This window comes from Gordionus sp. m RMFG-2023, chromosome 3, assembly GCF_954871325.1.
Source record: "Gordionus sp. m RMFG-2023 chromosome 3, tfGorSpeb1-WG-v2, whole genome shotgun sequence".
Classification (NCBI taxonomy): domain Eukaryota; kingdom Metazoa; phylum Nematomorpha; class Gordioida; order Chordodea; family Parachordodidae; genus Gordionus; species Gordionus sp. m RMFG-2023.
The window spans coordinates 8,117,506-8,135,549 of NC_088777.1; the positions used below are offsets into that span (position 1 = coordinate 8,117,506).

The window sequence follows — 18,044 nt, forward strand, 5'->3', positions numbered from 1 at the left end:
CAATGAATATATTCCTTAAAAAACACATTAAATTTCATTTGTCCATGGTAAAATTCTGCTGGATTATTATTATCACAGTGTCACAACCTACCATTGTGACCCGCTCGTATCCAATGATGCTATTTTAGCTCGTTCCGAACCGGGCTTCTAGGTCTTGATTCTAATAGGCCTAAACTCAAATTATTCGTTATTCGATTCGCAAATACGAATATCTCAATTATTTGAATCGAATAATTTGTATCGACTCTTATTTTCTTAGAGCCTTATTTTCATAAATTACAAATATTTACAAATTTATTCTGTCCCCTCCCTCTCATTATTTTTTTTTACCTTCTAGAATTTGTCAATTATCCATTCTGAATTGGGAAAAAAGGGAAGAAATTGCCGGTTCCGTGGCTCAGATTCCCGAGGAATCGATTATTTGCGTCAAAAAATTGATTTGCGATTTGAGAATTTTCGCTATGATATCTCATTTTAAAGCCGGAGCTAAGGGTTTTTATTCATGCACGATTATATATGTCGTATTGGGATAATGGAATCCTTGGAAATTCGAAATCTCTTGATTTTAAGATCCGTTTAACCGGAAATGTATTCTAGCATGTGTAGAGTATTTAACCCTATAAATTTCAGCTATTTTCCGTCTTATACATTTATTTTTAAAATATATATGGAAAAATTCATACAAAAATTAATATAAATTAGATAGGAGTTCTAAAGTTCATGGCAAAATTGTTTGAAATTTACATTTTGTGTACTCGGTACATGCCGAAAAACAATTCCTCTCAAATCAGATTTTTAAAATTTAAAAATCGTTTTTAGTAAACTCATAAATTCCATATCCCAATACGACACACATATATATTTATTCTTTTCATAAAATATTGGAAACCATTTTTGTAAACTCTAAATTTATTTTAAAAAAATTAGTCAGTTAAGTTATTTACGAATTTGTTGATAAGTTTTAAATTATATTAACAACTTAGATAATTTTTTTTTCCAAGATAATAATAATGTTAACAATTGATTGACAAAATAAGAATGAACCCCCCCCCCCTTCTTGGATTATTTATTTTTAAAGAAGAAAGATTTTAGAACCAAATATTGCCTAAAGATGCTATAACTTTTTTTTTAAAAATAAATATTTTATTATTAAATTTTTTGTAATTTTAGTGCATAAAAAATCTCTCAAGATGAAATCAAAAATTTTAAATTAAAATGATAAAACTTCAATTTTTAAAGATTTTAAGTTCAAACTGCTTTAATCTTTATTCCATTTCCCCCCACCCAATGTTTTATTTAAAATTTTTTATTAATTAATTATTATTTTTTTTCTGTAACATACAAAAATTTAAAGAGATGAAAAGTTTGTGCCTTAAAGAGAATTGGAAAATCGAGAAGCGGGACAAAGGATATGGCTGCACCAAAATAGTTTTGAGATTATTTATTCAATTGTTTGATTTACTTATTATTACTTAATCAACAATGCAAATTTTGTTTATATTATCTTACATCTTTCAACCTTCCATCCATTAAGCTTATTTTTGCCGATTTTTTTTTTTTGACGTGAGAAAAATTTACTGCTGGTTATACATATAAATTTTTATTCATTTCAGATAAAACTTTTCGAGATTTTGGTTAAGGGCAAATGCGAGTCCGTTAAATGGTTAATCGATCCTTTATTGGGCGGGGAACCCGAATTATCTATCTTCGGGGCAGATAGAACCAATCAAAAAGAAGTTAATATTTATATAAAGCTATTTATGCCACTTTTTTTTTGCTTGTTTGTTTTAAATTTGCACAAACTATTAGTTTTTTTTTATGTATTTAAATGACGTTTAATTTTATATGTTTTTATTTTACAAATTGTAAAATCTTAAATTATAATTTTAAAATAAAATTGTTAAGAGTATTCACTTCAATGCATAACGAACACTTAAATACATGGCGTAATTTTTTTTTATCGATTAATTACATTGTCCTCAATTTATCGTAATCTGAGCTGATATAATAATAATCAATCATATTTGAACTTTCCACCGTGTGTGCCTAAATTTTATACATCCAATCTTGATATTTAAAAAAAAAGGTTACACTAGCTTGTACGGAGATGATCTTAGCCTTCGGCAATTCTCTGGAATACTTAGCCAGAGGTAGTTCTAAAGGTCGCGACTCTATAGTTCCTGAAAAGGAAAAAGAGAATATGGATAAATCTCGACGTTCTCTAAGATCTAAAATTACAAAGGTTTTTTTTGCAGAATGAAAAATACTGTTATCTAAAAAGTTAAAAAATTTCAATATTGTGTTATTTTATTATTTTCCTCATAGGGGGTGGGGGTGGGAATATAACATGGACAAACAAACATTGAATCGAAAGAATTCTATATAGATATACGCAATTAGTTTTTCTTTTAAATTTGAAAATACTTTTTTTTTAAATTTAGCTGCAGGTATTAATGCAGCCAAATATTGTTCACAATTTTGATCTCAAATATATTCCCAGGAGGGAATAATTTTTCTGGTAAACATGCCTTTTTTCCCAGCAAGTGAGTACTTTTATTCCCGTTAGAAAAGCAATGCCGAGGGGATTTCTCTGCTGAATACTTTGTTCAGATTTGATGAAATCCTGATTCTATTGCGTATTCTGTGAAATTTTCTAAAAGGTCAAGGACGAACCAATTACCATGATCGTTCTCGAAAATTGAGTCTAATTATGCACATATTTTATTATTTTGATCTATTATGATACGAATAGAATATGTTGCAGTCTCGCAGCTATCTTTTATTCAAAACCGAGATGATGAGGAATAAGCTTGGCACAAAGAACCGGTTTATCATTTTAGATTCTGCGAAATAAAGAGCCAATGGCGAAAGGGCGGTATCCGTTATCTCTTTTTTTAGTGCGATGAGATAGCACCAAAGAGAATAGGAATTTTACCGTGAAGAATTTTGTTTGGTTTCTTAGATTCTGGAGATATTGAGATATATAGATCGAGGCCCCCCGACGAGTCTTTGCTGATGAAATTTATTGCCTACGACTTCCTTTCCTGTAAAATCAACTGGAATAGATGAATAAGCGCCATAGCTATTGGTTATTTATTGTGGAAGATCGCCAAAATTTTAAATAATAGCATGAAGGTCTGCCAAGCTTATTTCTCATCATCTCGGGTTCAGAAAGAAAGGTAGCTGAAAGGTTCCAACTCATACTACTCGAATCCAACGCAACTGATTAAATTAAGGAAAAACGGTCAATCCCTGACTTTTTTGAAAATTTCCCAGAATACTCTAAATTTCGATTTAGCAGTTATTCGATTCCCAATTTATTTTTATAATACAATCAGGATATAATTAAAATGCACTAGGCGAAAAAGATATCGATGACTACCCATTGACTGGACCTATACTTACAAGGTTTTAGTTAATAAGCAAGAAAGAAATAATTTTGTAATCATTTAAATTAAATAGTATTATATACGTTTACATCTTTAATTATATTCCGAATCCACTATATCAATGGAAAAAAAACATGTGTAAAATAATATCCTCAAAGACGGTTAAGTTTTGGTCAATAATATGTAAAACAATTTTTGATATGATTAGGTTACCGTTGGATGGTTTATAATGATATATACTTTATAGAGGTCTGCAAAGGGGGCCGGACCCGTATTAACGTCTGAAAATTTTTTATTTGGGCCGGGAAATGAAATTATTGGGCTGGATTACCGATGAACTCTGATATATGATAGAAGTGAAAATCCATAAAGTGTAGCATTATTAAATTAACCACTCCCCGATATTATAATTAGTTATCTATTTGGTTTTCAACTACGTATATTTTGGGTTAGGTAGGACCTATATTTAAAAAATCCCGGTCGGGCAACCTTAGTGAAAAATTGGAAACGGGTCCGGCCGAGTAGAAATTTGGCCAGGCCGGACAAAACTATATTCCAACTGAGCCGTGCCCTAAAATTTTGCCATTTGCAGACCTCGAATACTTAAATGCAAATGTTATTTGTTATAAATGTCTCATGAATATTAATTAAAAGGATAAAAGGTTGCTATATTGCCTCAGCAATACAGAATACCTACTATGCACCTTAATCAAAACCGGTAATTTGACAGAAATCCTAAATCTCCATGGAATCCCTAACACGGATAATATTAAAAAAGTATGTACCCTTTTTTTGCATATATTTCTGACTTGAACATTTTTTCTTTTTTCTTATATTAAAAAAATGGAAAGTTATTTAACCCCCCCCCCTTCTCCCTATTTAGTAAGACTGAAAGAAGCATTAAAGTTACTCATATAGGCGATTGGTAGGTAGTGTTGTAATCGCCACAGGGTCGGGGATTTGAGCTGAGCTAAAATCTCGGAGAATGGTACCGTTAAATGCACTGTGCAGTATCGACAGTGAAGGTGATGTCCGAAACAATCAACGGGGTGGGAACATGTGCATGCAGGAAACAATCAACGGGGTAGGAACATGTGCATGCAGAGTTGACCAGTATTTTACAACCGAGACGGAGACCTATCGCCATGCGTAATTCTTCGTTTGTTAGAAGAAGTCCTAAGTTTGAGCTGGACATAGCTGTTTAACCATTCGTAACCCGATAAGGAGGGTAAAAGTTGTGGAACTCGCAGTTGTAGGAGAGAGAGATGGTCAACAGTTAGGATTCATCAACTAAAATGAGTGATAATAAATGTGTAAGAATTGATAGGGATCCCTTAGACGCAGCACTCGATATTAGATATTCAACGGAATGGCGTATTAAGGAAAGATCCCAGTCATGTTGCTTTCGTGATGTGGGGATTGGAACAGAAAGCGAATCTCTTTTCAGATTGTTAAGGCGTGAGGTGGGGGTCAATGGAGTTATTGTTAAGTGATAGGAAGCGGCAGCTTGATTCTGAGGCTAAAAAGGGAGCAAGGCTGAGTGGCGCAGGTGATCTTAGGTCAAGACCCCCAAATTCCGAAGGCAAGGAGGCCTGCATCCAAGAATTAGGGCCGAATTTTATATTGAGGATGCCTTCCAAAGAGTTTTTGATTGTTGATTTTATTTGGGTAAGAATTTCTGGGAATAAGAAAAGTGGGGCAGAGCGGAAGGCATGTTGGATTTTGGGAATAAAGAAAAAGTTTTTGAGAAGGAAGAAAGCTTGATGGGTAGAAAGGACTTTGAGGATTTTATGTAAAAGGTGGAAATTATGGAGAAATTTTTTTTTGAAATATTCGATTGCTTTATTGCCTCCTATTGGGGATCCAAGATGTGTGAACCTGGATAGATTAATGGGTGTAAAGTTATGAGGAGCGATAAAGATTTCATCTGGTGAATAAAAATCGCATTTGTTGTTATTAAGAGACAACACCTGTAAGGGGCCTATTTTTAGGAGGTCATCATGTGGACCAGCAAGGGTTTTGTCATCTAAATACCAAACATTGAGGGTCAAATTTGTCTTGCGATATATCATTTCAATGATCGACTGGATACTCAAGCAAAAAAGGGCGGGTCTAAGGGGATCACCCTGTTGAATGCCTTGCCTTGATTCAATTAATGTGTTATTGAATTTAAGGTAGGATGATTTGTTATAAGTGGCAAAAAGGTAGTGAGAATATTCGGGAAAAGCGTCGCAGAAAATGGGGAGAAAATGTTCCCATTTAAGAGAGTTAAAGACGTTTTTAAAATCCATTTTTAGTATAGTTTTTTGTGGAGTGAAGTTAGATACGCGTGGCATGGGAGGCCGCTTCACAACCGGAAGGTATGTTGAAGCCAATCTGATGGGTCACTCGGTGAGCTTGTTTTTAATGCGAGTACAATTAATTTAAGATATAATTCGACGGAAAATTGAGCCTACGGCGATTAGGCGGATGCCGCCATCTTTTTTGTTTAAGGCTATTAAGCGTGCACCGTGAATAAGAAGTTGTACTGAAGAAGATATGTTGTCGTTTATAATATGATTAAGAAGAGTTGTTATGTGTAAAAGATCAGTGTTGGTGGTTGTTGATTTGGTGAGGTCTTGAAGGTATATAGCTCTAAAATCTTTTGCATTAGTAACTTCTATGGCGGTTAGAGGAAGAGTAGGAATTAGGTAGTGGTGGTAGTTCACTAAAATCTTAGAGTATAGTATCCAAATTGTCAGGGGATATGGTGTCTTCGGACACTGCTAAATTTAAAACCGCTTTAAAATTACAGGCATTAATTTTACGATTGATAAGTTTAGCCTTTAAATCAGGGATGTTATAATTAAAGGTGGATATTGAAGAACAAGAGGCATTGCTGTTGGGGATTGGGTTGATTAACTGACACTTAATTTGTTTTGTTAAGTTGAACTTTGTCGACGGAGCCTTCAAGTGAGTAAAACAGAAGTCAAAAATTTTTTTTTCAGTTGTCAACATTTTTGATATTATTATTGAGTGATTAAATAGTGGCATTGCCTTTTTGCCTCTTATAACAAATCATCCTACCTTAAATTCAATAACACAATAATTGAATCAAGGCAAGGCATTCAACAGGGTGATCCCCTTGCACCCGCCCTTTTTTGCTTAAGTATCCAGTCGATCATTGAAATGATATATCGCAAGACAAATTTGACCCTCAATGTTTGGTATTTAGATGATGGAACCCTTGCTGGTCCACATGATGACCTCCTCAAAATAGCCCCCTTACAAGGTTGTCTCTTAATAACAACAAATGCGAATTTTATTCACCAGATGAAATCTTTACCGCTCCTCATAACTTCACACCCAATAATCTATCCGGGTTCACACATCTTGGATCCCCAATAGGAGGCAATAAAGCAATCGAATATTTTAAAACAAAATTTCTCCTTTTACATAAAATCCTCAAAGTCCTTTTCCCATCAAGCTTTCTTCCTTCTCAAAAACTTTTTCTTTATTCCCAAAATCCAACATGCCTTCCGCTCTGCCCCACTTTTCTTATTCCCAGAAATTCTTACCCAAATAGAATCAACAATCAAAAACTCTTTAGAAGACATCCTCAATATATAATTCAGCCCTAATTCTTGGATGCAGGCCTCCTTGCCTTCGAAATTTGGGGGTCTTGGCCTAAGATCACCTGCGCCACTCAGCCTTGTTACCTTTTTAGCCTCAGAATCAAGCTGCCGCTTAATTCCTATCACTTAACAATAACTCCGCTCTAGCAATTTGAAAAGAGAATTCGCTTTCTGTTCTAATCCCCACTCTCGGTTGTAAAATACTGGCCAACTCTGCATGCACTTTATGTTCCCACCCCGTTGATTGTTTCGGACATCACCTTCACTGTCGATTCTGCACAGTGCAGTTAACGGTACCATTCTCCGCGCTTTTAGCTCAGCTCAAATCCCCGACCCTGTGGCCTCTCAACTGAAAATAGTATCCGGCCAGATGGGCTTACCTTAATACCATGGAATAATTGAACTCCTTTAACAAAGGATTACACTTGCATCGACCGATTCGCTCCCTCTTAGTACTCATTCATGCGAGCGGCAAACTCTAAAATTAACAAATACATTTCCCTAACCATTTGTATCCGACACAACCGGTTTTTTCGGTAAAGATGCCCTAACCTTCTTCAAATCCCTTTGTAAAAAAATTCATGATCACTTGTGACCCACAGGTATCTTCGACAACGTGTATCTCTTGATATATGCAGATCTAATTTTATTGTCATATACGGCTCCATTTTTGACCTCCTCCTTCCCACCATATAATTTATTGTACTAATTATATACAATCTACATTTTGTATTTTAAAAATACTATTTACACATAAATATTGTGCTGTAAAAAAAATAAAAATCTTCTCTTTTTTACGAAATTCATTTATTAATTAAATTAGAGCCATTAATATTATAATAGTAATTAGTAACTAAATCTAGGTTAATTTTTAAAAAAAAAATAAAGAAGAAATATAGCATGACGGAAAAATAGGAAAGGAGGAGTAAATCTAGGAAAGCTCCTTAGAAAGAGGACTTTCTTTGAAGCTAATTTAGAATTAATAATAATTATTTTACAAAACTCGAACAGAATTTCTCTTTAAAAAGAATACGGTTCGGTTGGCGATCACAGGCTAACATTCTCGTATTGGGTTTGTAGTTATTAAAGCAAACAATGAGAGTGAGAATCATTCTCTTTATCATAAAAATATCCGTTCGATTTAAAGTTTATTGCGGTAGTTTACGATCGCATTGTAGACTTCGGATCATATTCAGCTTTTTTTAAACCATATCCCAACCCAAAATTTAAACATTTTAAAGTCCCGCTCGAATTTTTTTTTACTCTCGGTCTCATTTTTTTTCAAAAGTAACTTTTCATGTAACTAGTTACTTTTGAAATATAACTTTAGCTAGTTATAGGTTACTTTTTAACAAAACTAGTAATAATCTTAACAAATATACTGTATATGCCAGAAATTAACCCAATCCTTTCAAGAATTAGACGAAAATTTATTTATAAACTTCTGTGATACGATAAGTGAACCCATCGTCGAAAACATTATGACAAACATGAACGCGTTATCTTTCGATTGGAGAGAGTGCCCAGAACCCTCAGGTTTTGTTGATCCAAATATTATATATTTTTTTAAAAAAAAATATTTTCATTTATTAATGGAAGAGCTTATTATTTTATACCTAAAATTATTATTTTTATCATCATTATTTTTTCTTTTATTAATTTTGAAATTTCTTCCTTCCTTTCATTTTTTTAAATTAAAATTTTTATTTCCTTGAAAGATGATATACAAACTAATATGTCATCGAAACATTGGATACAATGAATTAATTTTTTCTTCTTCTATAAATGCAGATGACTAATTAATATTTTTTAGAATAAAGTTATATAATGTTTAAATTTAAATATATGTATTAATTATTTTTTTAAATTTAATTATTGTTCATTTCAATTTTTATATTCCAGCTAAAATCTCTTTTTTTTGTCAAAGTCAAAATTTTTGTTATCATTTTCATTAGCTATGAGTAAAATAATTTTTTTATGCGATTTTTGATTCATGTCTCATCTCCCACTTGATGATGACTTGTAAGTTATTATGGAGTGCTATTATTAAGGAATAACTAAATTGATAGAAAAAGAAAAGGTTTTTTTTTTATAATGTTTAATATCTGAGAGAGCTATTTAAGGAATGAAATCGAAAGCCCAATTATTTAATTTAAAAGGGAAGAAATGGAAGTAATGAATTTAAAGATTTAAAGTACCTTGGCATTTAAACCGTTTCAATTCCATTAATATATTATTATATCAATTAGAAGTGGTCTGCAAAACCCGTTCCTCTTTGACCCGGTAAGAATTTTTGCCCGGCCCGATTTTTTTGTACAAATTTTTAGCCTGAGGGCCGGGCTTTCTGGCGAGTTGGGCTTTGCACATCTCTAATATCAACTGAACATTATATCTCAAAATAATATTACTTCTTTTAAACCTTTTTTTACAAAAAACACCAATTTTCTTATTTTTGACCAAATTTATCTATTAAATTATATATTTATTTTAAACAGAAATCAAGACATACGCCCTTATTATCCTACAAAATTGTATCGAAGTTTATTCCGAGGTTCATTATAAATATAATAGCAGTTATCGTAACTCACTTTACAAATTTGATATCGTGTCCTAGATATATTAAAAATTTTATATCCTTTTTTTTTTAAAAAACTTTTTAAATATAAATTGTTAAGTGGATTTTATAACTTTATTTAACTCTGGAGTTCCCAGAAAGCGCATGGGCCAGGTAAGAACATTTCTGAGCCGGGCTAATGTTGACTCTAGCTTTAAAAAAAAGTAATCTAGCCGTTTGAAGGTTTTGGCCAATAATGTAAATCTTTTTTTTCCGAAGAAAAGCATATGATATGGAAGAAAAATGGAGATATCGATAGATATATAATTAATATATTTTAATAATAAAAAGAAGTTAAGGTGTACCAAAGTAGAAAAATATTAATAAAATATATCAATTAAGTTATCATCTAACATAATATAATAGGCCTAATTTAATAGGCCATACATGATACATTTAATAATCGGTTGACACATGAGTCTTAAATTAAAACTCTGGCTAATTGTTATACAAATTGAACAGACCAAATTTTTATTAAACCATATATTTATTATTATATATATTAATATTAACCATTTCTCATATCTGGCTTTTTAAACACACCCTTCTTTCGACCAGGTTTCAGAATAAAATAAACCAAATAGATTACTTTTTAGATAGAGTAGTGATTTACGAGTTAACAATGTTAATACGAATACTTTTTAACCCTTGAGCATTACATTTGGTGTGATAATTTCTTACTTATGGTCAACTTTCGAAAAACTTTCCTGGTTTGACATATTGCCCAAATACCTTGGGGTAAAATTGTTATGGGTTAAACGGCTAATATATTCCATCTGATTAAAGCTGTAAAAAGATATTTTTTAAATATTAACTTCTAACCTCATATAAAAAGATATTTTTGAGCAAAAAAAGGAACATTAATAAGTTTGTATGTTATTTCGAATTAAAATTTTAAAATAAAATGATGAATAGAAGCCAAAATTGCAATATTTTATTGTTTTCATTAAAATTTTCATTTTAAATAAGTAAAATTTTTTAAAAAATAGTAACAGAAGGCAAAAAGTGAGCCTTCTTTAATTTGTTTCTCGACAATTAAACAAGGGTTGCTTGTCATGTTTTGAAAAGTCGGATTGATTATTTTTGAAATTATCAAATTTTTTGACCATTTTATTTGAATTTAATAATAATTTTAGAATTTTCATTTTTTTTTAATCAGGTCAATTCCATATCTCCTTCACTTAATAATAGGGTTATGTGCAAATTGGTAGAGAATATTTTCGGCAAGCTATACGCCATTTATTCGAGTATCAATTTTAACAACGATAAAAGCCTTATACAAGTATATTATTTTTTTTAACCTCTGATGAGAAACATTATTTAAATATTTGTTTTTGCTGGCTCAAGAATGTCTTTTACTTTTTTTATTCAAAATCTCCATATAATTAAGATTATGTTAAAAAAAAATTTATATTATCTTAGAGTAAAAATTGAACAATTTTTGAATAAAAACTATGATAAAACAGCTATATAATAACAAAAAATGTCTTTATGGGAATATATACAAACTTATTCAATATTTGGTATTTATAGAAAGAAAATAAATATTAGAAAAGTTAAAAAAACGCATGAGAACTCATACAGATAATTATGCACCTTTTTAATCTTGTATTAAAAAAATAATATTTATTTTTTAAATTTTATAATATATATGAATTATGTATAATTAATATTATAAAAAGATTATATAATTCTAATATGCGCAAATATAATCCTAATTCAACAATTTGATTCTGAAAACAAAATATAAATTTTATAATCTTTATTTTCTAAAAATTTTAAAAAGGCAAAATTGGATGTCTCCTGTCTAGAACTAGCCCTCTCCGGTTATTTGAATTCCGAATCGAAAGAAACGCTGAATAAAATCTATTCTATTTTCTCCCGACTATCCGATTCCCCTTCTTATAAAGCTTATAAAAAGTCGTACAATTTATATATCTAGAGTATTTTTTTCTTTTTAACTTTCACTTTTTTGGTGGTAAGCTCCTTCAATATCTCTCTCTCCACTTTATGTTATTTATGCTATCTCTTTTATCTTTGTATAAAGGTAGAAAATAAAAGAAGATTGGTTTTGTTTTAAAAATCCCAATATTTTAGCCCAAAAAAAATATTATGCAAGCCTTGAGATCTTGCTTATAGTTGCCATTAAAGGTTTGGACATCTATAAACGAAATTTCGTGGCTTGAAAAATATTGGACGTTTTTAAAAATAGAACCGTTTAACAACGGGAGTGAAAGCATTAAAACAAGAAAAGGTAACGATTAAAAAAATAAGTTCCCGGAACAAAAGAAAGTAAATTAATGGAGTTGATTTGGAACGAAGTATACTTTGGAACATATCCGAACATTTTCTTTAAGAAAATAATATATCCTAAATAGAGGCAAGGTTACATTCACATTTTTTGTATTTTATATGATCTGATTGATAAACACCTTTTTGGGGCTCATTTGGGTGGAATGAATGACAAAATACAATTTTAAAAAAATCTTAATTTATATTATCTAAATAAAATTCTCAGTGAATCCATTGAATATCTCCAAATAGGCTCGGATTATTATGAAGCCAATTATCTTATTTCCTGCTCTCAAAAATGTATTTACCCTACATTAGGATATATATTTATTTTTAAAAATAAGAAGATATTTTCTGACATGTTCTAAAATATACCCCTTTCCAATTCAACTCCATTAATTTACTTTTCCGTTCCTGGAAATTGATTTTTTAAAACACTTTTCTGATATATAAATAACTTAGATGTAATGGTAAGTAAAATATGTTCGTTAAATAGTAATAATAATAAAATAAAATCTTTCTTTTTGGAATGTTCTAGAATACTTCTAAAAACCCTGAACAATACCTTCCTTTTTTTGAACTAAGGCGGTACGCAAAAAAAATGTCTTTCTTTCAGTTTCCTGAGAGTTTGTCTTATAATTAGTATTGTTAAACGAGTCGGATTTGGCTAGATTTTTTGGAGATTCATACATCGCAGAAAGGTTTGGACTTCTATTTGCCAAATCTCGAGGCTTACATAATATTATTTTGGCTAAAATCTTAATCTGGTCCTTTATTAAAAATCTTAGTTATCATTTATAACTTAAAATAAATGCTTCACTTTAATATTTTTTTTAGACGCTTGAACACCCTTCAAGAGACTTTCAAAAAGAAAAACAGGATGAGATTGGAGTGCCTTAAAAATGCTAACATTATTCAATTATAAAGCTTGAATATTTATACATGCGATTTTTTTTTAATAATGTTTTATATTTATTAGAAGATTACGTAATTCAAAATTTTGTTATTTATATAATTTATAATTTTTATATAGAATAAATTTTAAATAAAATAGATGAGATTTCTAAATAATAATAATCAATCTCAGCGCTTTTAGAGATATTATAATGAGTAAAAAAGATGACCATTGAGAATGCCAGACACTCGTGCCATGGGAGAGGGGGGGGAGTGACCTGAGGCGGATTTAGTGGAAAGTTTTCTTTAAAAAAGATGGCAACAAACAAAGTCTGTTATAAAAATAGGGGTATATTCCTAATATGGATTTTCCTGATTCGCTAATCAGGGTGTTCTAGAAATATCTGTTCACGAGAAAAGACGATTTGTATGATTAAAATTTTATTGGTGTTTAGTTTATACAAAAAAGGGGATATTGAGGGCATGTAATGAATTAGGTAGTAGACCTGTATAGTGTAAGCTAATCAAATATAATTTACATTAAAGAAGAAGATAACATAAAAAATGGGTGGAAAAAAATATAAAAAAGATCAAAAACTCAAAAATTTAGAAAATATTCAAAAGCAGACAAAAGTTCATAGAATACTTAACGGTAGGAGATACAAATTTGAACCAAAATTAAGTTTAAAAATCATAAAATACTCAACCATACTGTTATTAAGAAAATATAAAAGGAGCGAACCGAACTGTTATAAATATTTTAAGCGGTTCATAAAGGTTTTTTAGAATAGTTAATTTTAAATTATTAACCTAAATTTAAATTGTGATCTTTTCAAAATAAAATTTCTATTAAATCGCTAATCTTCATATCAATCAATAACAAGTTCATAGTTTTTACTTTATATACTCAATTTATTAGAGATTATGAAATTCTAGTTAATTAAATTAAATAAGTAATTATAGAAATATAAATTAAAAAAAATTTCTCTAGGATTTATATGTGAACCGTTATAAATTCTAAACCGTACCAAACTTATGAATTTCTGCGAAAATAAACCGAAATACAAAACATTTATAAAACATTAAACTAAAAACCGAATCACTACTTAAAGGTTCAAAGCCTTGGATTTACCCCTCACCCCAAAAATATATTTTGCTCCCTATCCCCTTCAAAGATGTATGGAAGAAATGGTTTCTATCTACCCCCCCCCCCCACCACAATTCTCGATGTAAACACTATCTCAAACATAATTGCCATTATCCTTTCTATCAATCGTTTCCAGCAGGTAAGATATGGTTTTATGATAGAACTCCCCCCATCTAATCTTCCTTCAGCATTTTATAGCAATAAATATACTTTTAACCTTGACGGGTAATCTTCTTTCCAATATCTAACACCATTATGTTGCCTTGTTATTTCTTCGCCTGTATAAATTTGAAGTCCTTGATTCTCCATAAATATCGTCTAATAAGTGTATAGTCCACTTGGCTCTAATGTAAGCTTACATAGTAAATAGGTTACTTTTCTGTTATTTAACATTTGTACCTATTCACCACTATTACCAATGTTGTAACGTAGATATCCGCACTTCTCCACAACTCTTTTAACAGGGCTTTAGTTATGAGAGCTGTGGCACGATTTATTTAAAAACTGAATGCATTGCATGTCGCTTGGGGGAAACGCCCTATCTTTTTTAACGAAGCCTTTGATAGAATCGGTCATTATAATTGAAAATTGTTTTTCCTGCGTTTAACCCGAAATAAACCCTCTTATTTTTAATCCGAGCTTAGGACAGGCATAAGAAGAGTTTAATATATAGTTACCTATACGTATAATATATTCTACTAGTGGAAATATAATATAGTTTTTCATTTTTAGTATTATCATAACAAATTCATTGACTTTTTATATTAAATTTAAAACGTAAAAATTTTTATCGTAATTTGGGACATAAATTTTTTTGAATTAAAAATTGATTGTATAATTTAATAACAATTTTGTCTTTTATATTTTGTTTAAAAAAAAAATTCGTCTCAGGGGAAATTTATATAGTTATCAAAGATTATACTTTTATTTCATCTTTTACCTAAGTCAAATGAAACCAATAAATGACTAAATTTTTGATTAAATTTAACAATGCATAAATCGAATTCTAATCATATTAGTTTTTTTTTATTTTTAAATAAATATTTTTTATACCATAAAAATCCATGAGCTTGTGATGAATTAACTTATTACAGATGAATTAATACTCATGAACAATATTTTAATCATTTCTTAGAAAATTTGGGGAAAATATTTATATATAATATAGACTCACATTTTGACTTTAATAATTCAACCTCAAACACAAAGTTTTGTTTATTATAAAATCTTAATATTTTAAAGTTTATCACGCACTTATTAAACCACTTTTGACAAAATATCGTACTTTTATATTATAATATTCATAAATTTGTTATTTTTCTTCTTCTATCAATATAAAGGTTTCAGCAATTATGGGATTTATATAAAGTAGTAATATATAAAAAAATGAATGATTGAACGCTAACTTTTTTTCTTCACATTGTTATGATTTGTGAATGTATGCGTGTGATTTAATAACTGGATTAAATATTCTGCCTCCTTACACAAATTTTCTTTTTTTTTTCATAACTATTATTAACTTATATAATAAAAAATTCTTTAGTTTAAAAACTCTTTAAAATAAAAAATTTAACACAGAAAGAGTATACAGAATATTTGTGAGATATATATTTTTTTTTTCCATATGCCGCTAAAGCTATTATAATAATTAAAATTTACTCTATTTTTTGTTTTGTTTAAAGTGTTATTATAATTAGTTATATTAGTTGAGGTTAATAATTTATTAGCGTAATTTTTTTAGTTTGCTGCAAAAAAAAAAAATTTATATTAAAGAAAAATCAATTAAAAGAACATAGTAAGAGCTTAAAATATTTATTTATTAATTTCTATCTATATTCTCATGACAATCTCATTTTCAAAAAATTTTTTTTAGACTAATTTGTTTTTGTTGATTGATCAAAAAAAAAGAATAGTTTTATATGCGTGTTTAAGGCATGGAAATGGATAAAAAAAAATTATGTATTATTTATAATAAGGCGATGGTGAAAAAACCCTTCACCAGAACTTTCAATAGTAAAAAGACTACATGGGGTAAACTCATAATCCTTTTTTATTTGAATGAGATTAAAGACATATGTTCGGTTTTCACCTATGTCGCTATGAGAGGTCTAGCAGAACAGCGAGACAGTTTATAGATAGGAGATTAGAAATTGGGGCATGTGAAAATATTTAGGTTCGGTTATTGAAGAACGATGTTTAACTTGAGAAAGTTGAAATTGATATAATGAAATTATGGTAGTGGCGTAAATACGGAGTGTAATTCTGGGCCTGGATATCCCCATAATCGAAAAATGTTTACACGACGCATATTTAATTTATAATATTATTTTTTTTCAAATATATAGGAATTTATGAATGATTATTTTCTTAAAACTTTTCTCATTTATTAATAATTTATTCCTTTATTTTAGATATCTCCAAAACCGATCTTCAAACGATAAATCTGTCTTCGATCTTTTGAATATTATGGAAAAAGATTATACCACACATATTTCAACATTTATTTGCTTCTTTCCAAAAATCTGGCTAAATAAAAATGAAAAATTTCTATTTGAAGATATAGGATATTGTATGAACCTTACCAACCACCCAAGATTTCGTTTGAATATTATTTTAAAAAATATCAATATTTTATTTATATACCTTTCTCAGATAGAGTTCAAATGCTGGTCATGTACCAAGATTTAGATAGAAAAAAAAATTAATTAATATTAATCTTTTATAAACCAATAAGTATTATAATTAGTATAAAGAGATTAGGCTAATTTTATATTGCAGATATTGAAGGTAGTCCATGAACTATTAAAATACTAATATAACCCTATTTTGGTACAATAATTTAAGCTTTATTTAGACTTCAAATTCAAAATTCCAATGAGGTGTTGAAAAACTTTAAATAATCTTTAAGCCTCTGAGGACAATCTTAAAAATTTGCTAATGATATTCGCTTGCCCTACCTTCTATCCCAATTGAGAGGCCATTTTATACATTAATGAGATTAAAAATCTATCGTGGTTTTCTGCTCAATCAAGAATTACTGGCGTAGCTTTTTAATATATACTTACCGAACATCATTCCCAGCTATGTAAATAGAATAGAAGAAATTGCTATAAGCCCATTAGAAATCGAAAATTTGACTTAGTGAAAACCGTTTTTTAGCCAAAAATTATAAAAATCACGTTTTAAGAAAAGTATATTAATGCTCATTAAAATGTAGACATGTTCCTTAAAGCCATAGCTATAAAATAAAATTTATCGGAAATTTATAGCATAACTAGAAAAGAAATCATTCAATAACGATTTATGCAATATATATGACCTTGGGGTAATTATGGGTTAAACGTATATCCTCTGATTTAAGCTGTGAGATAATTTTTAAATATTAACGTCTTAACCATATAAAAATATACTTTTGTGCAAAAAATAACATTAAGAAATAGTTTGTGCCCTATATGAAAAATATTTTATGAATAGTCCAAGCTTTAAGATTTTCATCATAGGTGAGCCATAGCTGTGCTCAAAAAAATATTTGAGAGAATTTGATTTTATGACTATATCCGGTTTCTTATTTACGGTTTTTGACATTTAATATTTTTTTAAATAAAATTTTACACCATTAGGCTATATAAAGAAATTTAAATGAAGCTCTTCTAACATAATTATATTCAAAGATATATAAAAATTAAAAAATGGGTTCACTTTGCCCAAAATGCCCCATTTTTACGACATTTAAAGACCCGTATCTCTCTTTTCTTAGTAATAAACAATATAAAAAAACCCTTGTAAAATATTTTGGAAAAATTTGAGAATCTTATTTATTTTGATGATTTTATATTTTGATCCATTTTGTCCAACAAATATTTCGGGATATTCTTCAGCTATGTCATCATTATGTTTGTTCTTATTAAATTGTCTTTCCACATAAAATCAAGTAGGTGCATAATAATTCTTTCCTTCTCTTTTCTATATTATTAAATTTTGTTAAAACTTCTACTGTATATTATAATTCTCGATTACATATTTGTATACACCTTTATACATCTTTTCACTTTTTAAAAAAGCTTTAACTAACTCTCTGTAAAAGAAAAAATAAA

The 18,044-nt window shown here is 29.4% G+C and overlaps 1 protein-coding gene across 1 annotated transcript in view; it reads left to right on the plus strand.

Moving 5' to 3' along the window:
• LOC135925767 (exocyst complex component 2-like) overlaps positions 1 to 12,944 on the plus strand; it is a 28,750-nt gene extending 15,806 nt beyond the window's left edge. Inside the window, exons 16-25 of the mRNA XM_065461237.1 lie at positions 338 to 492; positions 1,355 to 1,428; positions 1,614 to 1,736; positions 2,087 to 2,242; positions 4,044 to 4,166; positions 8,398 to 8,539; positions 9,499 to 9,554; positions 10,777 to 10,899; positions 11,404 to 11,537; positions 12,747 to 12,944. Coding sequence (XP_065317309.1) covers positions 338 to 492; positions 1,355 to 1,428; positions 1,614 to 1,736; positions 2,087 to 2,242; positions 4,044 to 4,166; positions 8,398 to 8,539; positions 9,499 to 9,554; positions 10,777 to 10,899; positions 11,404 to 11,537; positions 12,747 to 12,834 — 1,174 coding nt within the window. The 3' untranslated portion in view covers positions 12,835 to 12,944. The remainder of the gene's footprint in view (positions 1 to 337; positions 493 to 1,354; positions 1,429 to 1,613; positions 1,737 to 2,086; positions 2,243 to 4,043; positions 4,167 to 8,397; positions 8,540 to 9,498; positions 9,555 to 10,776; positions 10,900 to 11,403; positions 11,538 to 12,746) is intronic.
• Positions 12,945 to 18,044: the final 5,100 nt, after the last annotated feature.